This window comes from Cydia amplana, chromosome 19, assembly GCF_948474715.1.
Source record: "Cydia amplana chromosome 19, ilCydAmpl1.1, whole genome shotgun sequence".
In the NCBI taxonomy this organism is placed as follows: Eukaryota; Metazoa; Arthropoda; class Insecta; order Lepidoptera; family Tortricidae; genus Cydia; species Cydia amplana.
Window position 1 is genome coordinate 2,278,109 of NC_086087.1, and position 22,664 is coordinate 2,300,772.

General features: G+C 40.2%; 1 protein-coding gene across 1 annotated transcript in view; it reads left to right on the top strand.

The window, feature by feature from the left end:
* Nucleotides 1-22,664, top strand: part of LOC134657100 (uncharacterized) — a 102,376-nt gene that overhangs the window by 63,439 nt on the left and 16,273 nt on the right. The window contains exons 12-17 of the mRNA XM_063512653.1: nt 3,047-3,206; nt 4,506-4,701; nt 19,452-19,671; nt 20,223-20,341; nt 20,808-21,093; nt 21,800-21,953. Coding sequence (XP_063368723.1) covers nt 3,047-3,206; nt 4,506-4,701; nt 19,452-19,671; nt 20,223-20,341; nt 20,808-21,093; nt 21,800-21,953 — 1,135 coding nt within the window. The remainder of the gene's footprint in view (nt 1-3,046; nt 3,207-4,505; nt 4,702-19,451; nt 19,672-20,222; nt 20,342-20,807; nt 21,094-21,799; nt 21,954-22,664) is intronic.

Genomic DNA, 22,664 nt, shown 5'->3' on the forward strand with positions numbered 1-22,664 from the left:
GGGCAAATATAAGTAATCAGAGAAGTAATTGTCAACACGCGATATACACATCTTTGACGATCTCATGTCAAAGATGCTTTTTCATGAGATCGTCAAAGATGTGTATATCGCGTTAACAAGCTTCTTCTTTTCCTGTCTATGTACAGTCAGCAGCAGAAGTTGCTAAGCGGGCGAGGTGTTCAAAATTACCTTGACACGCTCTTGTTCTCTTAACAATAAAGTCGCGTCAAGATCATTTTGTACATCTCGCCCGCTTAGCAACTTCTGCTGCTGACTGTACATGATAAACTTGTTAAATTATCTTCTTAATACATATTATACAAATGTAATCATAGCTTTTGGCCGTGACTCGAAGGCGTAGAAATCTTACGTCTCTCGTTTTACCCTTCTAGGTATCTAATGGGCTAAAATGTCTAAATCATAACTGTTGACCTAGGTTATAATTGTTATAAACTACCAGTGTGCGAAATTTTAACTCATGACGCTCAACTTTTTTGCGTGATTAGATTAGATTAGATTTCTTTATTTCACGATGAAAATTACACTATAAATTTGCTACATTCGTTAAAAGTGAAACTTAAAGAAAACTTAAAGCTTATGTTTATAGTGAGACTTTACCCAACTTTGGTAAAGTCTCACTATAAACATAAGCTTTAAGTTCTCTTTTCAGTCTCGGTTGGTTTTAACTTTTATTGCGCTAACTAAACGAAAAAAAAACATATCCCCATATTTTTAACATTTATCAAACTACAAGTATACTATTCTAAAAATATGACAGCATTCGAAAAATACAGCGGGTAGGTACGTTACATTTTTTGCCCGCGCACCAGGATCCAAACCTACAAATTCAGACTTCAAAAACTGTTCAAACAGAAATGCGTCGCAGTCAATCCAAGTTTGGAATCGGCAAAAAAGTCTGTTTGCTTGTCGGTCGATCGCTTTAATTAATGCAATTAGAAAGATGGCGCCGTGTTTGCTGTAAAATCTAAACAAGAATCGTTGCGGTGCGGGTTTCTGGCCGTTTTTATGCCTGTTTTGATATTGCTTGGTATTTTACGTAGTTTTACTGATTTTTCTACCATATATAGTGATAGTTTTACTCCTCACTCGAGCCTAGAATCAAATTGAAACCAAGATTAGCTAACTTTAATTGAATATCAAACTGAAAAACGAACGGATCTTAGAATCCTTAATCGCTATTCATTCTTACAAGTAGTCGTGGTCGTGGCGACGGGAACATGTCTAATATCGAAACTTGCTAAAAGGTAACACACCGCCCAATTCTCGAATCATATACCTAATTGACCACTTTCAGACAAGACATACTTTTGCTGCAAATAGATCATACTCGCTAAGAATTTTGCAAACATTACCATCGTAAATCGTGACACGCCGATTTTGATTCGCTGGGGCATTTAGAGCTATTTGTCCAAAAACAAACATTATATGAAATATAACAAATGGTTCTACCTCCCATACCACGGAACCCTAATTCTCGGGATTAATTTGATTGGCTTCACCCCCGTGATTACGTTGTTAATTGGTCAGATTTTAATGATGTTCAAATACTCCGCGTTGATTGGTGGTGCCTGTTCAGCATATTATATTGCGAGGATTCAATCTTTATCCTTATTATTAGGTAGTGAAGTGTTTAACGAACGGTTTAACATTAAAAATGGGCAAAATACATAGAAATAAATAGTCTGGTTTTCCCGTATAATCAGATTTTTGGGCTATTTAAAAGATTGTTCACATATTTTTTTATATTTTGGAAGATTTTATGCCCCGATTTTCAATCCAAAATAGGAGTCCCATTATTTTTAAATGCATTTTTCATTACAGTGCGAAAATTTCACCTAATAGTAGCTCGATCCGTCATTCTGAATAGAAATTACATACAATTTTAGTTTTTTTCATCTAAGCATCTTTTAACCAATTTTCAAGGAATATATTTTATACGAAAAAATACGAGTATGTGTTGTTTTCTTAGAGAAGGTTTAATTTAAAATATTTCTGTCTGTCATATCGTCCTGTGAATCCACTAGAAGTGAGCCTAAATTCCCCATTTCCCCCACCCGGGGAGGGGTAATTAAAAGAGTGGCGGATCCCGCTAATGATGTTTGCCGTGGCGCGTTTGCGCAGCGCCTCTTAATCATTCATTACGGCAGACTAGCGCGGCGCGCGGCTTTGCCTGTTGTTGTTTGGGTTCCGTACCCAAAGGGTAAAAACGGGACCCTACTACCAAGACTCCACTGTCCGTCTGTCGGTCACCAGGCTGTATCTCATGAACCGTGATAGACAGTTGAAATTTTCACAGATGATGTATTTCTGTTGCCGCTTTAACAACATACAACAATTTTACCTAGTTGTCGTGGCTAGACTATAGAATTTGATCATTTCATGAAATGTCATTTTAGAATTGATCAATGATCACTGTAGGTACGATATTATGGTTAGGTTAGGTTTGACTTTTTTTATGATATGGCTTAGAAATTGTTACTTTACCTATTACTAGGTAATTATCGAGCTGAGTTTTACAAAGGACTTTATAAGGGTTTACAGGTTTTTATAAGGGTCGGGTATGTGCAATTTTGTGCATGTCACACAAGTATTGTTAGGTACCCCATAATCGTCACACATATCAGTATTTATTACCTTTAAAATGAGTTTAGCGTAAGTTATAATATGTATGATGTGGATGTACTTTAATAAATAAATAAATAAAAAAGTATTTGAATAGAATAGAATAGAAAAATATTTATTCAGGCAACACATCATTACATTACAGAATAACAGAACAATAAACATTTGACATTACATAACAAAAATGTGAAACGAGAAGTATACAAAACAGTCAAAACACAGATAAAGATGTGAGGCTGAAATGGCCTCCACTCAGCAATGCAGTTAGCACGACTTAGCGTTGCCAACGGCGCTGGTTTTCTGTGGAGCCAGCGAGGTGTGCAGTGCGGGACAGCATACTGCGCGACTTGTACGTCAGTAGTAATAGTAGTTTATTTGCATTAACCTTATTTATGTTGAACAGTACGGAGATCACCCGCACGCCGCCCTTACCCCCGTCGCCGCCGCCGGCGTCGTCGGCGCCCCCCGCGCCGGCCGCGGCGACGGCGGGCGGCGCCGTGCCCGCCGGCAGCCCCGCGCCGCCCTCAGCGACGCCGCCCCCGCAGCCTGAGCAGACGCAAACAGTGAGTTTTATTTTCTACTAGCGACCCGCCCCAGCTTCGCACGGGTTAACAAATTAGACATAAACTGGTGGCGCTACTGCGCCAAAATTCCCTTTCGACCTTTTTTAAAATGAAAACTCTACGGTGACTGGCCACCTAGACATGACGCTGACATATTGACATACTGACAACAGACTTCATTCTTAAAATAATTACCGCAAATATACACAGAAACGATTTAATTTATTATTCCGCCTTTCCGCATATAAATATAATTATAACCCGCTAAATATCGCTCCCGCCGCATATTGATACTCGTAACAAGAAACCGCCAAGATTTAGTGGACAAGGACTACGGACGAACGGGGTAAGTCATCTGCGAGTATAAATTTCCTTTTAGAACCGCCTCGCAGTATCGGCTCCAGCTCCCGGAATTTCCCGTATCAAAATTCTAAAAGTCTACGACAATCTTATCATAAACCTTCCTCTTGAATCACTCTATAAAAAAAATCGCATCAAAATTCGTTGCGTAGTTTTAAAGATCTAAGCATACATAATAGGGACAGACAGCGGGAAGCGACTTTGTTTTGTACTGTGTAGTGAAACGTGATATTGTAGGTAGTATATTTTTAATAGCAAATATTTTTAATTATGGCTGCTTAAGCCATTTGACTCAAGTAAACGTGACGTGAAAGTCTCAGATGGGTTTGGCACGTTAGTTTAGTTATCCTAGTAGAAACACAAACTTTTCATTTATTTATTTATTAAGGAGATAAAACAGAGACAGTCACAGAAAGTCATGAAAGATAGAGTTAGGCCATAGTCGTGTAAAAAAAATGCTGATAAACCTTACCAGTCATTACCTAAAATTACTATGGAATGAAATTATTGATTGAGCTTGAAACTGAGAGCTTACTTATTAAACTGCTAACGTCAAAATTGTTGCCGGCCAGGATCTAGCGCCCCTCAAATTTACTTTTTAAAACCAAGTTTTATAAATGTCAAAACTAAATTGCACTAAAACTAAATTGAACTAAATTTAAACCAAGGGCGGGTTTAAATGCAGCAAGCTGTACCCGCACCTTTTTCAGTACTTAAACAATCAAATTTAGATAAATACTTACCTATTTACTTACTCTTTATACCTAATATGGACTAATTACCTACCTAACCCTTGTATTATAAGTAAGAACAACTGAAAAAAAGTAATGAAATAAATGCATTTGTATTTGTAATTTAGAAGTGCCAATTTTAGCAGCGCTAATTTTGAGAAATTCACGAAATAAGGACCTAATTCTCATGTAACATGTTTCTCAACAGACCTCCTCAACGCCCCCAACAATGTTAACAACAGCGACGACATCCTCGCCCTCCCCCTCACCGACCGTGACGGTGACGCCCGCGCCGACGCCGCCGCCGACGGTCGCGCCGACGCCGCCCGCCGCGCCGCCGACGCCGCAGCCGGCGCAACCGCCGACGCCGACGCCGACACAGCCGGCGGTGACGCCGGAGACAGGTAGGAAACGAAGTAATTTTTTATTGACATTTTCCTAAAATAGCGTTTGGGTATTGCAATCCGTGGCGTCTTTTAACGTGTCTAACGGCGTTATTATTCATCAACGGCTATCTAACAAACCATTGATAGGCAATCGTTTGTATATGTCATTTTGACATTCTGTTTGTTAGAAAAAGACAAAATTTAACAGAGGTTTGTAAGAGGTTGCTAACTTTTATGACTAAGGTGTAAACCCCCGACGTGCTAGCGAACGCTTTGGCCATCGGCATAATTATGAGGTGCTCAGATAAAAATTTACTTAGTGCCTAGGCTATTTTATGGTAAATAAAATGATACTCAAATGCATTAAATAAATGTTACATCTTGGCTACGAACAAAAATTCACCGACTAAATTCGGTTGTCGGTAGCAGTATCTTAGCCTTCTTTTCGTGGCCCTAAAGTACGATGGCCTAGGGACTCAATCGCTATCATTTTTTACTGAAATCTTGTTTACCTACCAACCGATAGATTCTGGGGGTGGCCTATTTGACTGCGACTCGCGGTTTTGGACCCCCACTGTATTACAAACACGTTTATTTGTTTAGAGGGTTAAACTACGAGTTTGTTTATTTTTTTACGGATTCAATATAAGATTGGTTATTGCCGTTGGTTTCGAGTTAGAGGCAATACCGATCTACGGTCGCGCGACACGTCGCTGGCTTCGTGTTGCTTCAGAAAAATACATAGAAACCAGTCGTGTCGCCGCGACGTGTCGTTTGCGGTCACGACACGACGCCCGGTTCCAACTAGTACCTTTAGGCGACTGTTTCTACATAATTTTATACATTCCGTGAGCAAACTTGTTGTGAATTAAACCAACAAATTAGCGGCTCGTTTGCTTTGCCGTAATGAAACGCGGCTGGATTAATTAATATACTCGCTAATTATCTCGCTTTTTGCGCAAACTTGACATCGACGCGGGAATCCAGCCGTTTGATTACTTTTATTATAATAGTATTTAGTTATGGTAATTAACTTTATATGAGGGATTAACTTTAATCAACCAACCTCCTACTACAGAGAAAATAATTAATATGAATAATTAGTATAATAAAATAGTAGAAATTAAATTAAATGGAAGCAAACAATTTACATATAAATTGCTGCCTGTTTAAGCATTTTACGTCAAAAGTGTGACAGTTACGAAGGAAAGTGGCGCCCTCAATAATTTTCTACAATTTCTTGTCGGACTAAGTATACTAGTGTTATAAAATGAGAAAGTAAATCTTTGTAAAACAATTAACATAAATGTACAGTCAAGTGTTAGAATATGGGGGCCCACATCTTACTCAAAAATATGTCATGTCCCATGCTCTTACATATTAAATTAAGAACTATGGGACATCTTTTTGTGTAAGTTGTATGCTATGCACCCATATTTTTACACTTGACTGTAGGTGTAGGTATGTGTAGGTCAGCAGTGTTCGCTTAAATAAAATAAAAATAGAAATGGTTTACTAATATTTGCATAATTATTTGCTAAAATGATTAGTTTTCGAGAATTGGCATATAATCAATGTAATTTCATGAAAATCCTTTGAAAGCGGCGATCATTGAGCGATTAATAAAATAGGTATGATAATTGTTTAATCAATTATGTAACAGAAACATGGGATATGTACCGTTAATAACGTGAACTACAGTAATGTGACTACTGTAACAATTACTAAGGAAAATGTGAAAATTTTAATAACAAAACTTCCGTGAGACACAGAATTATTAAAGCTCCTGATGACGCTCCTCGGTACTGAGTGAAACATGTCGAGCATTTTCGACTTTAAATACGTGAGTGACCCGTATTACGTCACGTCCGTCTTTCCATATTTAAAATGTGAAAATGTCTAGTATCGCCAGGAGAGTCCCGAATCATTAAAATCATAATTTTACTCTAATTTAAAAACGAAAGCGAAGCAAATAAAACAACGCAACGTCATTTAAACATATATTTAACAGTGACAATAAATCAGTTTAATCTACGGCCCGTAAAATAAGCTCGTTTCATCACGCGAATACTGATATGTTTCCTTAAAGTTGGCTACTCTTAAGAATTAAACTATCACCCGACCACTGTCACTTAAAACATTACTCTTTGGCACTCAAACATTTGTAAAGAAAGCTAACACTTGGATATCTTGAAAATGTAGTCTTTACAACTTAAACATTAATTGTCCGACGTTAAGCGGCCTTGTCGACGCTTTTCTTTGAAAGAATTCGTGTTCCGTTTTGAAAAATGCAGATTTTTTTCTACTTTATTGTTTGAATCAATCTTGGAAAACTTTAGCAACTTGTCAAAACAAATCGTAGGTCCTCTCGTCTGTTTATTTGTCAACACTACTCAACACTCTTGTGTAACTATCGTTTTTCATGCAGAACATTATAATAACTTAGCATTTTTGCGTCCACATGTAACCACTTTTTACAAGATTTTGGCAATCCTTCTTTATAATACTACTATTTCGCCAACTCTAGTATCAAAAACACAAACACATCAGAATTTTGAATTAATTTTGTGGTGCGGTCGGGTTCTTCAATCTATTAATCCTAATTAACACCAGAAGTCGACGGCTCCGGTTCGCCGGCCAGATTAACTGCTGCCACCTCCTCGGCGTGGCATCTCTTCCTGTGCTTATGCACGAAGTAGTAACTCGGGAACTTGGAGCCGCACGTCTTGCACGGATAGTACTGGATGGTCGTTCGCGTCTTACGGTGCCGGCACGGCCAGTTGCGGTCAGGGGAGGATTCTCTCCAGGCTGTGTTTAGGACGCGGCTGAATCGGACGGGGCCGTCGCAAGAAGCGATGTCTAAGACGGTGTTGGATGGCTTGTTGTCTGTCTCTGGTTCGATGCGTTCGACGTCCAGCTCGCTCGAGGTTGTAGATGATGGCGAGGGTGGTGGTGGTGAGGCTGGAGAGGGTGCTCGGGCGCGGCGCGGCACGGGGCGGTGGGCGCCGGGAGGCGGCGCGGGGCGCGCCACGCACGGGCTCGGCCCGAGCCACGCGCGGTACAGCGACAACATGCTCCGGCCGCAGCCGACAGCGGACTGCGAGCGGGACCTAGTAAGCAGAGTCTTTTATAGGGATGGTTAGGGATGTGTGGTTGGTATCCTGGTCACGGCACCAAGGGTTCTAAAAACGGCACTAACAATAGTAGTGAATCTTATCCGTAATAATTACAATCAGAAAGGAAGTTAAACTGTCCAAAATACAACTCTAAAGGCTGAAATTTTTGCGACGAAAATAATTTCTACACTATCTACAGGTTTTCTGTTAATTTTATGTATTATTCCCTTAAATCAAGGTCTTATAATCTATTCGATTGCCTTTATTGAGTTTCGAAATACCTATGTGTTGTTCTTTGAAAGATTTAGATTTTGTTTTCTAAAGATTTATTGATAAGATAAGAGGTTTTTATGTAGGTAGGGATTACCGCTAAAAAGCACATAGGTTTCATATTCATTTTTTAAGGTATCGCATATTTGTCCCCTTAAATTTAATTTTTAATCATTTTGAATGTGTTGGGTGAAGGATCGCAAATCGAAATACCATACCCCATTTCTATGCAATTTTATACTTACGGAATACGGACCAAATTTTTTATTATACAAAAATATGTGCTAGCTAATTCATACCCCCAATATGCAAATAAAGCGTCACCCAGGGGACAATCGGCCAAATAAAAGTTGATTGTTGGTCAATATCCCGATTAAAACGGGAGCAATCTTTAGATGCGGCCCCTGGGGACCTTACAGAGCGGCGAGGGGCGATTGTTTAACTGGTGATGTTTGAGAGGAAAACATGTTTTGGATATGAATTATTATTGGTGTATTCTTTAAATTTACTTAGAGGGGTATTTCCGTTTTTTTATCAATTGAATAGTGGTTTGTTTTCGTCAATCTTAGAGGTAGATAGGACAATTAAAAATAACTCGTGTAACGAGCTTTTTTATTGTCAACCTGCGGTCGTAGCATGGTCGCCTTTTTATCGCCGGTCACCATGCCTGTCACGTTCTAACAAGTATGTAAGTGTGAAAGTGTCACATAGTGGCAAGCGATAAAAATCCTACCATGCTACTGTCGCTGCTCTTCAAGCATGCTTGAATTAACTAACAAATTGTTAAAGCGTTTACTTGGTATCAAGCGCTTCTAATACTTCGTCTTGTAGTAGCAGTAGTAGTAAAACACTTTATTGCACAAAACAAGTACAAAACACAGAGAAAATACAGTTCATGTGTACAAAGGTGAACTTATCCCCTTAAGGGATCTCTTCCAGCTAGCTGGCTTGTAAGCTAGCAATAGTATTAACTTTACCGGGACTCCCAACATTTGTTAGACAACAGCTAAGACGACAATCGACAAGTAAGACGTTCAATCAGAAGTCAAGAAGTACTATTTCTTTTGGATATAAATGGTATAATCTGTTAACTACTGGTGGCGGCAAATTGTTCCAGCATTTAGACGCAGCATAGCGAAAACTGCCTCTAAATGACTGAAGTACTATTTCTTTCTGATATAAATGGTATAATCTTGGCTATCCCCCGCATACCCCAGAGTCCCCAGGGCCTCTCCGCGGATTGTTTAAACGTTGTCCCGCGCAAAGAATCGCGACAGAGCATGAATATTTTACACACGGACCGACTCCGTATTTATTTTACTATATGTTTTTCTTCTATTACAAATTGAATCAAGGTTTTTATTCTTCATGTTCCTGAGAGACGGGTGGTAGTGATGTGAAGACTTAGAATGAGGTTTAGTATGAAACTTTTCCGGTTTTTTTCCCGTATTTAAATGCTAATCCAATCGCCTATGTATGTCCTATGTAACCTGATAAAAAATAGGTATTTTCCATTGGCCTGTAAATATGTTAAGAGTAATTAAGAGCTTTGAATTCCACCCATAGAATAATATTCCTCTAATTTTAGCAAACTGTGATATAATATTCGCTGTCCTAGGGTGTGGTCTCGGTAGCTCAGTTGGAAGAGCATGAGCTAGCGATCCAGTGTCGTGAGTACGAGTCACACCTGAGAATTTTTCTATTCTTAATTTATTTCTAAGCTTAACTATGATTACTATGATATAGCAGGTAGCTATTGGTAGTGTAGGTATAACTACTAGTACCTGTAAGGTCTGGGGCTCGTTTCTCAAAAGCTTGTAACTTGTAATACAAGCGGATGTCACTTTTTGACAGCTTTTGTTAGAAAGGGACTTTCACTTGTATTACAAGTTACAAGCTTTTGAGAAACGGGCCGCTGGTACAGGCGGACTGTAACCCGACTGCAACTTGTATGGGAACTGCACGCCGACGTTACAGTTGGCGTGCAGTTCCCATACAATTTGCAGTCGTATTGCAGTCCGTCTGTATCGGCCCTAATTGTAAATGTCTAAACGCCGCGGTCGTGGATGTGATAAGCCGAGCCATCATCCCGCGGGACGCTCTAAGTGAATTAAGTGTTTGCTCGGTACAGTTTATCTTTTGTTCGAATACATTCATTTATAATTTTACATCCAATTCAAGATGCTCTCTGATTTAATTTGTATTCTGGCCGTCGTTTTGTATTTAAATCGCGTTAAAAGTGTTGAAATCTGTCCTTAGATACTTTATTGAAGAACTCTAAAAAAAACCATATGGTCTTAGATTTTTGAGGGATAGTGTATGATTTTGTGATGATAAAGAGCGTGTGATTTTATGTGGTCGTTATTAGTTGAATTATTAGTATTTTTAGTTTTTCTTTCTTTCTAAAATGTCACTATAGTTGTCTCTATTCGTATGATTAAATCATTCTTGTTAATCAAGTATCTATTGCATCAGGTGTGCTTAACTCCTCGTATGCTTTAGACATGGATCCGTGCGTGCCGTGCGTGGGAATTTAAATCTATTGTTTTAAATGCCAAGGTCACTTTTTTCAATTATCAAATCTGACAAGCCGCATACGACGGGTTAATAATAATGTCATCCCATAGAGAACTGTCAAACTTTGCATTCAGCACACATTTTGCAGTCGTAATTATTTTACGATCACTGTTCATGTTAATCCGCCGACCGTTAATCATTTTAAAAGTAAGATTATTAAATAATGCAACTCGTAGACAATTTTAATCAAACAAAGACGCACAACGTTAATAACCATTACGTAAAAAACGTCAAAAAGCGGCGATGTATCGCTGATCCGGGACGTAATCCCGTCCCCGTAATCCCGGACGGTACACGGAATAGCAAATGATCCATTTGGACAATTAACCGCTTTGTCCAAGTGCTTACGGGGTAATTGGGGTTGTGGCGGTGGGTTTCGTTTGCCCTAAAATGTGTATTGGCTATTTGTAATTTTTATTTAGGCACAAATAATAGACTAAAACTATCAGTGGCCTATTTCATGAAGCTACAAGTTACAATTTACAAGCGGAAGTCTCTTTCTAACCCTATGTGTTAGAACGAGACTTCCGCTTGTAAATTGTAACTTGTAGCTTTATAAAATAGGCCACAGGAGTCAATAAATATTTTGCGCATTTTTTATATCTCTTTATTTAAGTACCAATACAATAGTCAAATTCCCACGAGTAATTCGTCATATTTGATTTAAAAAAATGCAAGAAGAGTTGATGTGAGAAGCGATAGACAAAATTGTAGATATTTTTCAGATAGTGGGTGTGGGTGTGTAACGCACAATGAAATGATACTCGTTAAATACAGGGTGGGAAAGGAGATTATAGCCACGCATTTCTGAGGTCATAAGGAGCAAAAAATGACCTACGACTTTTGATGAAATTGCCATATGCAGGAAATTGGCAATATGTGACGTTCCACGGTAAAAGGTACCTTATGGCCGCTGGCGCTTACGTCGCATAGCGCCGCAATAATATTGGAGCGGCGTTAACAATAGCGTAAGCGCCAACCGCTATAAGGTACCTTTACCCGTGGGATGTCACATATGGCAATCGCACCGGAATTTACCGCAGCGTTTACGCAATCACGTGTCTTATGCGTTGCGTTTTTGTCTTGCATTTTACTGCGTAAACGCTGCGTCCACGTCTTTGAACAGCGGTGTAGACGATCCTTAACCGGCAGAAAAAAAACTAAAATAAAATTGTTTATAGAGTCTGTGCGGAAAGAGAAGAGTCACGGAATGTATTGGTTCTCTTATATTCCGCGTCTCTCCTCTTTCCGCACAGCACAGACTCTAGCTTTTTTACCTTAAAAACCTTATTTTAATAACCTATAATTTCACAGTCCTAACACAAAGTATATATAAACATAACCAGGGCCGGATTAACCCTAAGGCAGAGTAGGCAACTGCCTATGGGCCCCGCCTCGACTAGGGGGCCCCGCCTCGGCTAGGGGGCCCCGGTGGCCCCGCGCGCGCCAATAAAAATGTGTTTCATATGGCCAAAATTCATAAATATTTTATTATGGTATCTACTTATACCTAATGTCCAATATCAGTTTCTCAGACACACAATATGTTATTTTATAGCTTTTAAAGTCTGTAAATCGAGCTCGAATTTCAGGCTCCCGAGGGCCTAAACCTCATTAATGAAACTTCGGCCCTCCGAGTAAGTCTTATATGACACATATTATTGTTGAGTAACATTTGACGATTGGTTCGTATCAGAGCGCTGCTTTCTTACAGCTTGACCTTCGGCGTCGCTTTTTAACAAATGTAAACATTGATTTCAGAAGCTTGGCCTTTTGCCTCGCATGAAAGCTCACCTCGCTAGTTATAAGTACGCTTTGGGCTTGTTCAGTAATGTGGAGATTGCTTCAGCCTCACTTTTTACCTCAATTTTTGGTTTGTCTACCAAATCTCTTCTTCAGCTTAGCCTTTGGCCTCGCTGCGCCAAGCTCGGCCTGCGGTCTCGCTTTTCAATACAATGGACATGCATGAAAGCTCGCCTCACTGGGTAACTTCGGATTTTTAGGCTTTTAACACGCTTTCACAAAAAATTTCGCGCTCGCTGCGCTCGCGATTTTTATTGCTTTTCCGATTTACCCTGTACTTACATGCTAGTTTGACTGGTTAATGAATAATCATTTAAACACATGTAAAATATTTATTATTAGGTTAATTTTAATCATGTGGCTCGTATGGTCGGACAATCGCTGTTCAGTCTCGCAAAATATTTAACTACTTATTGAGAAAAAAAGAGCTCTCCCCACACTGGACGCAAGGAGGAATCGGCAAAAACTAATATAAAAAACCTTTATGTCTACGCAAGAGCGAAAAGACATCGTTCGGCATGTTCGGATCGGCTCAACCGACACCTGAAGGTTGAAATTAAAACCGCAAACTTACTTCCCTGTACTGAACAACTGAACTTATGTATGCAAAATTTACTGTAAGGGGGCCCCGAGCATTGCACTGCCTAGGGGCCCCGACATGCTTAATCCGGCCCTGAACATAACCCAATGAAATGATTGGTCTTGAGTGTTTGCGTTGTAAAATTGACTCCCCACCGTCCCGGCGCGGCGTGTCACTGTTTGCGGCCAGCCGAGCGCGACAGTTTAACGACTTGCAAACAGAGACATCTAGGGATTAAACGTTTGACGATCTGCTTGTTACATGGACTTTTATTTACCTATATTATATGTAGGTATTTATCTTTGTATCGCGCCTTAGAGAGAGAGGTGTCACTCAACTTAAAAACGTCGCGTAACATGAAAATATCAGCGATATTTAATCAATATTTATTTCGGATAAGAAATGTTATATTATTATCGACATTATGCAGAAACTAATATACATAAAAATTAAATTAACACTAACATTAATATGATCAAATTTGATTCATTAATATAAGCGATATTTTAAAATATATTATAAATATATAGTACGATATATTTTATCGACAAATCATTTCACAGTTTTAAATTGCATCCCTTCAAAGTTTTATGGCGCCAAACACGACTGCACTTGGTTAATGTACCATTATCTGTCCATTTACCTGTCGTACATTTTAAATATTCGCTTTATGTCGTTCAAAAATTTCAAAATTGTTCGTTATCGTTAGAGCCAGTTACAATTTTTGCTTACAAGATCGTTTATTTTATGTTTACTTTTCTAAACCATGATTGTTTTATAATATTTAAGTAACTATTTAAGCGTATTATGATGGTTTTATTTCTGGATTTTTAAATGAAATAAATTTTATAATTATCTTATCTTTATTTTTTAAATACGCATGGGCGTTTCACAAAGTAAGCTAAACGAGTAAACTATCGTGCACCGCCAGCCCAACTTTGATAAACGCTCGTAATACCTAGACCGCATAATACCTAGACTCGCTCGTAAGATCAATACGGGAGTTTGCGGAGCGGGCAATTACAACTTGCACACAGATCACTGGGATTCACTAATTGAGCTGTTTTACTGCGGGTACAGGCGGCGTCAAATAGTGGCGGCAAACGTGCACATATAGGGTCATTGCGCTATTTCCGTCCATGCTCTAGTTTTCGTCCACTTGACAGATTCGCAAATAATATATTTGATTTTTAATTTTCTACTTGCGAAATATCATTTTTATGTAGACAGATATATTGTTTAGACATTAAGGATTGCAATACGTACAAATTTGTGAACTAATTTGTACGTATTATATATTCAAATTTCGTCAAGTGGACGAAAACTAGAGCTGGACGAAAACTAACGCACCTCCCCTATATTGTAACACATACTTTCTGTGGTGACAAACCGCCATATTTAAATTGTCTCTGAATTATTAATTTACTGGTGACTTTTGTTTACATAATAGTTAGCAAGTTCCATAGAATCACACTTTAAAGAGGATCCGACCCGGCGTTTCAGCTTTCGCGGCTAACGTCATAACTTTTAGACCATCCGTTGACTTTCCGGTTTTAGGAGTACATATATGTAGTCCTTGAAAGACGACAAGGTGGCAAGGTTGGAGGCTTTCAAGGTTTTGACGATACGAATGAATAAATGAGATATAGTGTGAAACAAATAGGTCAACAAATATTGTAGTTAGTTATGCCTAGATTAGATAAATCTTCTATCCAAATTAAATAGGAATCATCTCCCTCGCTGTGCCAGAATCCCTGGTTTTTAGGGTTCCGTAGCCAAATGGCAAAAAACGGAACCCTTATAGATTCGTCATGTCTGTCTGTCTGTCCGTCTGTCTGTCCGTCCGTATGTCACAGCCACTTTTCTCCGAAACTATAAGAACTATACTGTTGAAACTTAGTAAGTAGATGTATTCTGTGAACCGCATTAAGATTTCCACATAAAAATAGAAAAAAAAAACAATAAATTTTGGGGTTCCCCATACTTCGAACTGAAACTCAAAATTTTTTTTTTCATCAAACCTATACGTGTGGGGTATCTATGGATAGGTCTTCAAAAATGATATTGAGGTTTCTAATATCATTTCTTTCTAAACTGAATAGTTTGCGCGAGAGACACTTCCAAAGTGGTAAAATGTGTGTCCCCCCCCTGTAACTTCTAAAATAAGATAATGATAAAACTAAAAAAAATATATGATGTACATTACCATGTAAACGTCCACCGAAAATTGGTTTGAACGAGATCTAGTATGTAGTTTTTTTTTTATACGTCATAAATCGCCTAAATACGGAACTCTTCATGGGCGAGTCCGACTCGCACTTGGCCGCTTTTTAGTGAAACATGTTGCTTTATAAACTTACTACCACCAGCGGTATTTAGCTATCACTACACCTTATAAAACAAAATCCAGCGACGCTTCTGTCTGTCTGTATGTTCGCGATAAATTAAAAAACTACTGAAAGGATTTTCATGCGGTTTACACCTTTCTATAGAGTTATTCTTGTGGAAAGTTTAGGTGTATAATTTATTAACCCGTGCGAAGCCGGGCCGCCTCGCTAGTAGCATATAATATACCTCTGATGCTCGATATTCGATAACAATGATACTTACAACGAACAAACTCAACTACAAGAGCTAACCCGCTTGCTGCATAACAAAGCGAGCTGTCGGCAAAGTTAATTATCGCCGAGTTAATATTGCAACATCAGAGGGGCTACCGCGAACCACGTACGACGTGTTGCCTCCCTGTCACACTTACGTACGAATTTACAAGTGCGACAGAGAGGAAACACGTCGAACGTGGTTCGCGGTAGGCCCTCTGAACAAACCTGGTAAGCGCCGATTGTTCGTCCGAATGTTCACTGTCAATATCTAATGGGGTTTTAACAGAAGTTTTCAAGAATTTTGTAAGGAAAATCGGACGAAATGCATCAAATGAGAAAAGGCTCTTTATTAAGTAAATTTATCGTATTTTTATGCAGAATTTTTAAATTAGGTTCCTTCCGTTACTTAGAAATTTGATCCCTTCGATTGTAGGTTATCCTCTAGCCGCTCATACGTCAAACCTTGCCAAGCAAAATGAAATTTTATTTTGTCAACACAAAGTTCAAATTGGAATGGAACAGGAGACCTTTTTATAGGTCTCTGGGTGGCTAGAGGTTATAGAGATAAGGTTAATGTGGGGAAGACTGGCATATAAAGTCTTAGGGCAAGATTTCTCGTAGGTATGATGTAGACACAGTCGGAAAGGAAAAGCTTGGCGCCTTCTATTCTAGGTACTTATAGACCGTAAGTGGCTAAAAGCAAGAGTTAGAAGCGACGAAACAGCATGTAGATGGTTTTACCTGATAAACGGTCTTCTCCACATGACCTTACACTAATACCAATACCTTCGCAACAACAACACCATATAAAACAAAGTCCCCCGCCGCGTCTGTCCGTTTGTATTTTTGTATGTTTGCGATAAACTCAGAAACTACTGAACGGATTTTCATTAGGTATTCAGCTATCGATAGAGCGATTCTTGAGGAAGGTTTGTGTATAATTTGTTAACCCGTGCGAAGTCGGGGCGGGTCGCTAGTTGTTGTATAAATTACACGAGCTAACCCGCGCGCTGCCGCTGCATGAAACGAGCTGTCGGCAAAGTTAATTATCGCCGAGTTAATATTGCAACTTCAACAAACCGAGTTTAGCGCCAATTACAGTGTTGGGATAGTTCGAATGTTAACTTTGTCAATAACGTGGTTTGAAGAGACGCTAGCAAGCGTTTTGTAGGGAAAAGCGGATTGTAAGTGTAACGTTGTTGATTGAAGAAACAGGTTTAAAAGCATTGACATTTTGAGTCAAAATTTAACAGTATGGAACTTAACTTTTAACCAAGTCATTAGGAATTTTTGATATCGGGCGCCAATCCTTCGATTATAATTTTATATGTATGTGTGTGTATCTGTTAACGTAGCTCCCAAAGGGGGCTTCTTGTTGAAAAGATTACTTGATCGACTTTTATTTTATGACAACCGGTTTATATAGGTTGTGGTAGAAATTTCATGTAAGTATGTATAAGTAATATTAAATTGACGCCATGTTTGATTACGAAGATGTAACTTACATTTATCCAATGTAACATTGTTTGTTGGTTTAATCCGTAAATCTGAACCGGATCCGACAGCCGAAATACAATATTGCACGTCGAAGTACTCACAGTGCGTCGGCCGTCAATTTACTAGGATTTACGATTCGGAACTGTATAACGTTGATAAATTCTAGTAAGTATTGTTGACAATTGATGTTACATACTTTTTTAAGTTGGGTCTCATTGTAAAGGTGGGTTTAAATCCTTGGCCAAGTACCAATCGAACGGCAAATATGCTGATTAACGATCGCCAAACATGAAGCCCAAAATTCTATGATAATTTTGAATTCCACTCGTTTGTGGCACATGGCTAATGAAGGAATAGGTTTTTATCTGTTATATTATAATTGTGAATATTAAGAAATTCACCCTTTGACAAGCAGATAGGAGGTCCGAACCAATAAATGCCCATAATTCCTTTCAATCCTTAGTACTTTACAGGTATCGTTTATATCATTGTCTAGCGTATAGGATACATCGACAATTAGCCAAAACGTACGTAAAAGTCTGTGAGTATTTTTTCCTTGTCTTCAGCATTGTGTTGGTCCCATAATAAGGGCTCAATTTAGACGAACTTGCATGCGAATTTAGTTACATTGCGGACCAGTGAGGTTACAACACTTCAGCCGACCGATCAAATAACGCAATGTAATGAAACTCGCATGCGAGTTCTCGCACCGTCTAAATGAGCCCTAAAATTAGCAGAAAAGCTCGGGTTTCTGTAGGTTAGTTGTGCAGTGCAGGTAACAATGTACGTCCGATAATGTACAAACAAATCTGGCTTAATCCGTAAATCAGAATCAGGCGGACGGGCAGGGTATGCAATATTCACGCCTGCTATTGCACCACCTACAGAGCAACAAGCTTTCGCTTTATACAACCAGTATTAGTGAATCCATTTTAAAATGTGTACCTAGCGTACCTACCTACCTTGACGATCTCACTATGTGTGTACTCAAAATAACACTAATCAAAATATTTAATTAAATAATTTGATTTGTTCCCAAAGTTGTATCTATTTACAGTGGTTAGTTTGAATCGCTCAGTATTGTATTCACTGAGAACCAGGCCGCGCCGCTCTGTGCAATTTGCAAGCCAAAGCAGATTAACAGAGCTTAGCTCTCATTATTTATACCGGCCCGATTATCGGCCGAGCACGGGGTTTAACTAGTATTTAATATATCTGATGAAGTAAAAACAATATTTAATATGTCAGGGGATTAACGGTAATATTGTTGAAAGCAGATCATTAGTAAGTAATTAAAAATTAAGGTAAATGTGGGGTATATAAAATTTTTGGTTGCCTCGTATATTTTATGTATACGTATAGTTCGCTCAGACACAGTCAGAAAGGAAGAGCTTCGCTCCTTTTGCTCTACCGACCTTCCGTAAGCGGAGTATGTGTACAGTCGCCATCATATATATCGGAGCGGCTAAGGCGCTCACAAATATCTGAACACGCCTCTATTGTCAGGGCGTTAGAGTGCGTGTTCAGATATTGTGAACACCTTGGCCGCTCCGATATATCTGATGGCGACTGTACAAACGTAAGAGTTAGAAGCGACGATAGAGCTTGTAGGCGGTCATCGCCACATTTACCTTAATCAATTTTTATTATGTACAAACTGATTGGTAGTTTTAACATTTTAATTAGTTCAGCTCTAGGAATTTGTAGTTTCCGGTTGTTTAATATTTAATTAACTTTTTTATGTACAATAAAACATACGAGAACACATTCATATTTCTTAAAATTAGGGAAATTTAAAGTCAAGCTCTCTTTTATTTAAAATTGTCATATCATACATTTTAACTCGTGAATTTCCTCTTATTTAGAGACATAATTCTCCAATCATTCCTTGCCTCAGTCATCTTCCTCGCGTTGTCCCGGCATTTTGCCACGGCTCATGGGAGCCTGGGGTCCGCTTGGCAACTAATCCCAGTAATTGGCGTGGGCACTAGTCTTTACGAAAGCGACTGCCATCTGACCTTCCAACCCAGAGGGTAAACTAGGCCCGTATTGGGATTAGTCCGGTTTCCTCACGATGTTTTCCTTCACCGAAAAGCGACTGGTAAATATCAAATGATATTTCGTACGTAAGTTCTGAAAAACTCATTGGTACGAGCCGGGGTTCGAACCCGCGACCTCCGGATTGCAAGTCGCACGCTCTTACCGCTAGGCCACCAGCGCAACACCATTCCTTGCCTCAGTAACGAAGACTAATCAAAACACTAACTCTTTCTGTCTTTATTATTAAAACTGTCCTAATTGTAGTTTCTCTATTGTCTCCAGCCGTGATCGAGCGCATCAGCACGCCCTCCACGCCGGCGGCGGCGTCCACGCCGACGCCGACGCCGACACCAACGCCGACGCCAGCGGCGTGTGCGGTTTGCGGCGCCGCCGGCGCGACGCGCGCCGTGTCGCGTTCCCGAGCGCTGTTCTACGGGCTGCGGGAAGACGCGGCGGGCAGTCGCGTGTGCGACGCGTGTCACACGAGGTGCGTCCGCTGCAGGTAAGCCGTGTAGCTATCTCCAAGAGGGCTAATATGGCCGGCTCTTTATCATTTGTCACCATGCCTGTCACATTCTAACAAGTATGTAAGTGCGAAAGTGACGCAGGACATGACTGGTGATAAAAACGCCGCCATGAGACCGCTGCAGGCCTCTAGGGCACTCTTGAAGACTTTGGCCTCTGCTGACACTGTGAGATCTATCCAAGGCTATCAGATATTTGAGGGTTGCATGCTTCAGCGGCGTCTAAATATTGAAAACCGCGCCTATACTGTAAAGCTTTTGGTTGATTGGGTTCATTGGTATCTGATAATATGCTGTCAGTGTCTGTGGCATTCTTTGAGATGTCATATGCTGAAGAGTAATCCTCGCGGTCACTTCAGCTCTGCTCTGGTGGCGTTGTTCAACCGCCCCGGTCTCGACGAAAAACTTGGCACTAACAGTCAGCGCTAAACTTGAGGAGTGCTGGCTCTATCGCTGAGGTCTCAAGCAAACCGACCCTTAGAGACATCTGTATCCAATCTAAACTAAACCATGATTGTATTGTTGTCAGGTACACTTGGTGTCCGTCGTGCCACGGGCCGAAGGTGCGCGCGAAGCGACTACGGCACCTGCCGCCCAAGTGGCACGACCTCTCGCCTGAAGTCAAGAAACCTCTTCTGGACGAGTGGAGTAAGTTGATGTTTCTTTCTCCTTTTAACAGGCTTTCGAAGAAACAGTCTGTTTTCATACGCTCTCTATGTCATATTTTAAATGTATTTTCCAGCCAGAGGCGTCTAAATCAACAAAGCATCTTTTTAGGGTTCCGTACCTCTAAAAGAAAAAACGGAACTCTTATAGGATCACTCGTGCGTCTGTCTGTTCGACCTTTATCTCCGAAACGACTAAGTCTAAAATTTTGAAAAAAATACACAAAATAATTATTTACCTATAGACGACAGGAAAACCTATTAGAAATGTGCAGTCAAGCGTGAGTCGGACTTAATATACGGAACCCTTGGAACGCGAGTCCGACTCGCACTTGGCTTTTTTTATATTCAGCTTAATATCTGACTTCCTGAGCTCCTCATTTAACACATTACAGCATAAATACTTGACATATAGTATCTTTCTTTCTGACAAAACAATTCTCCTGCAGACATCCCGAGCGACCTCAGCAAATGCTGTCTCGGCTGCTTCAAGAAAATCACCCGCTGGCTCGAGACGGTCGGCGAGCTCCCGACCCCGGACCCGACCGAGGAAGAGGCCTCCAGGTTCAGGACCCTGCTCCGGGAACACGGGACCTCCTGGGACAAGATGGCCGCCGGCAGCGGCAAGACCCCGGCCAGCTTCAAGGCGTTCTACTTCACGTATCGGAAGAAACTGCAGCTAGACGCTTTGGTGGCGGAGCGACCGCCGCCGAAGGGCAGCGATACGGATGACAGGTATGTTTATCTTGCTATTTATTATATATAGATAAGCTGTACGGATATGATGGTCGGACTTCACAGGGTGATAAACATACAGGTATTCGTAATTTTCAATCACGCGGCGTTAAAAAGTGATGGGTGTTTCATCATGTGTCCACTGATGATGATTTCTTTATTGTCTTGAACAAATATTTCAGTGAAAGAATCAGATACACATACAACTGCTTACGTCTATAAGGCATTTAAGACTAATCAGAATCTTGCTCTACATATGGCTATATAGCTGCTTTTTCACTAATACCCTTGTCTTGCTTTTCCTCACATTACATGCTATATAACGGCCTCCCTACGACTATAATTAATCCATAATCCAAAACTAAGATATCATCTCGCTCTACATATGACTCTACAATCGGTCACTGTGTCTTACCGAAACGAGATTCTAATGTTCCTTAAAATAAATAGTGAGGTTGACAGACTACTGTCAACCTCACACGAGACGACGCCCAGGATCGCGCAAAGTGGAGGAAAGCAAGTAGGAATGCGGACCCTGGCAAAGGCCGGGATAACGCTAGGTAGAAGAAGTCTGTCAAGCCATTTCTGTTAGTAGAAAAGAGTGGCAAATTTTAAAAATGTGCGCGCGGTTATCGTCCCATATAAAATTTGAATTTTGCAATTTTCTCTACTGCCTTGTTTGACCGTCTACATTTGCGTTGTGCAGCGTGCTCAGCTCGGACGACACGGACACGGCGAGCGCCGAGAGCCCCCGGCCGCCGCCGCCGCCCGAGCCGGCGCCGGCGCGGCCGCGGCGCGACGAGTACGACTCCAGCGCGACAGAGACGGCCGACGAGGAGAACGACGCGCCGCTGGCTAAGGTTGGCTCATTTTACCTTTTTCCTGTGTAAAAGAATATCCTGATAAACTAGTGCCTACGTCAATTCTCGGGATTAGTTGTCAAGCGGATCCCAGGCTCTCTTGAGCCGTGGCAAAGCCGATGATGATAAGTATCCTGATAGAACTTTCAGTGATCTTTTTTTCGAGAAAGATTTATTCTGTTCTAAACAACACAAACGAAGTATGATCCTACTATTTTTGATCACAACACCTGGGTGTATGAATCATTAAAAACAGGATCAAAGGCGAAAAACTTAAACCGTTAAAAATGTAAATAAATGTAAAACTTTTGAGCTAAAGGGACTCACATTTTCGTAATATTTGATAGGTATACATATGTAAGCTGTGAATTAATTAAGGTGGTCAATAAACGCCAAGTGAGCTCCACGGTCGTATGGTTAAATAGAGCGAACCAAATTTAACCAAGGTGTTATATCAATCTCTTTTTTAATACTCACATTTTTTCAAAATATTAATTTTCAATCTAGTTCAAATACAACTTAGTGTCTAAATAGTGAATATGGTATGGGGTCTCCCCATACTTATCGACGCGGATTCGGCGAAAGCCGATAGTAAACAGCATAAACAGGTAAGGTTCGGTTCGGCTCCGTTCGGCCGTCGACGGCCGACGCGTCGGCGTCTTTTTCGCTCTTATTGCGTGGACATAAAGTTTCATTTCTATTGGCATTGCC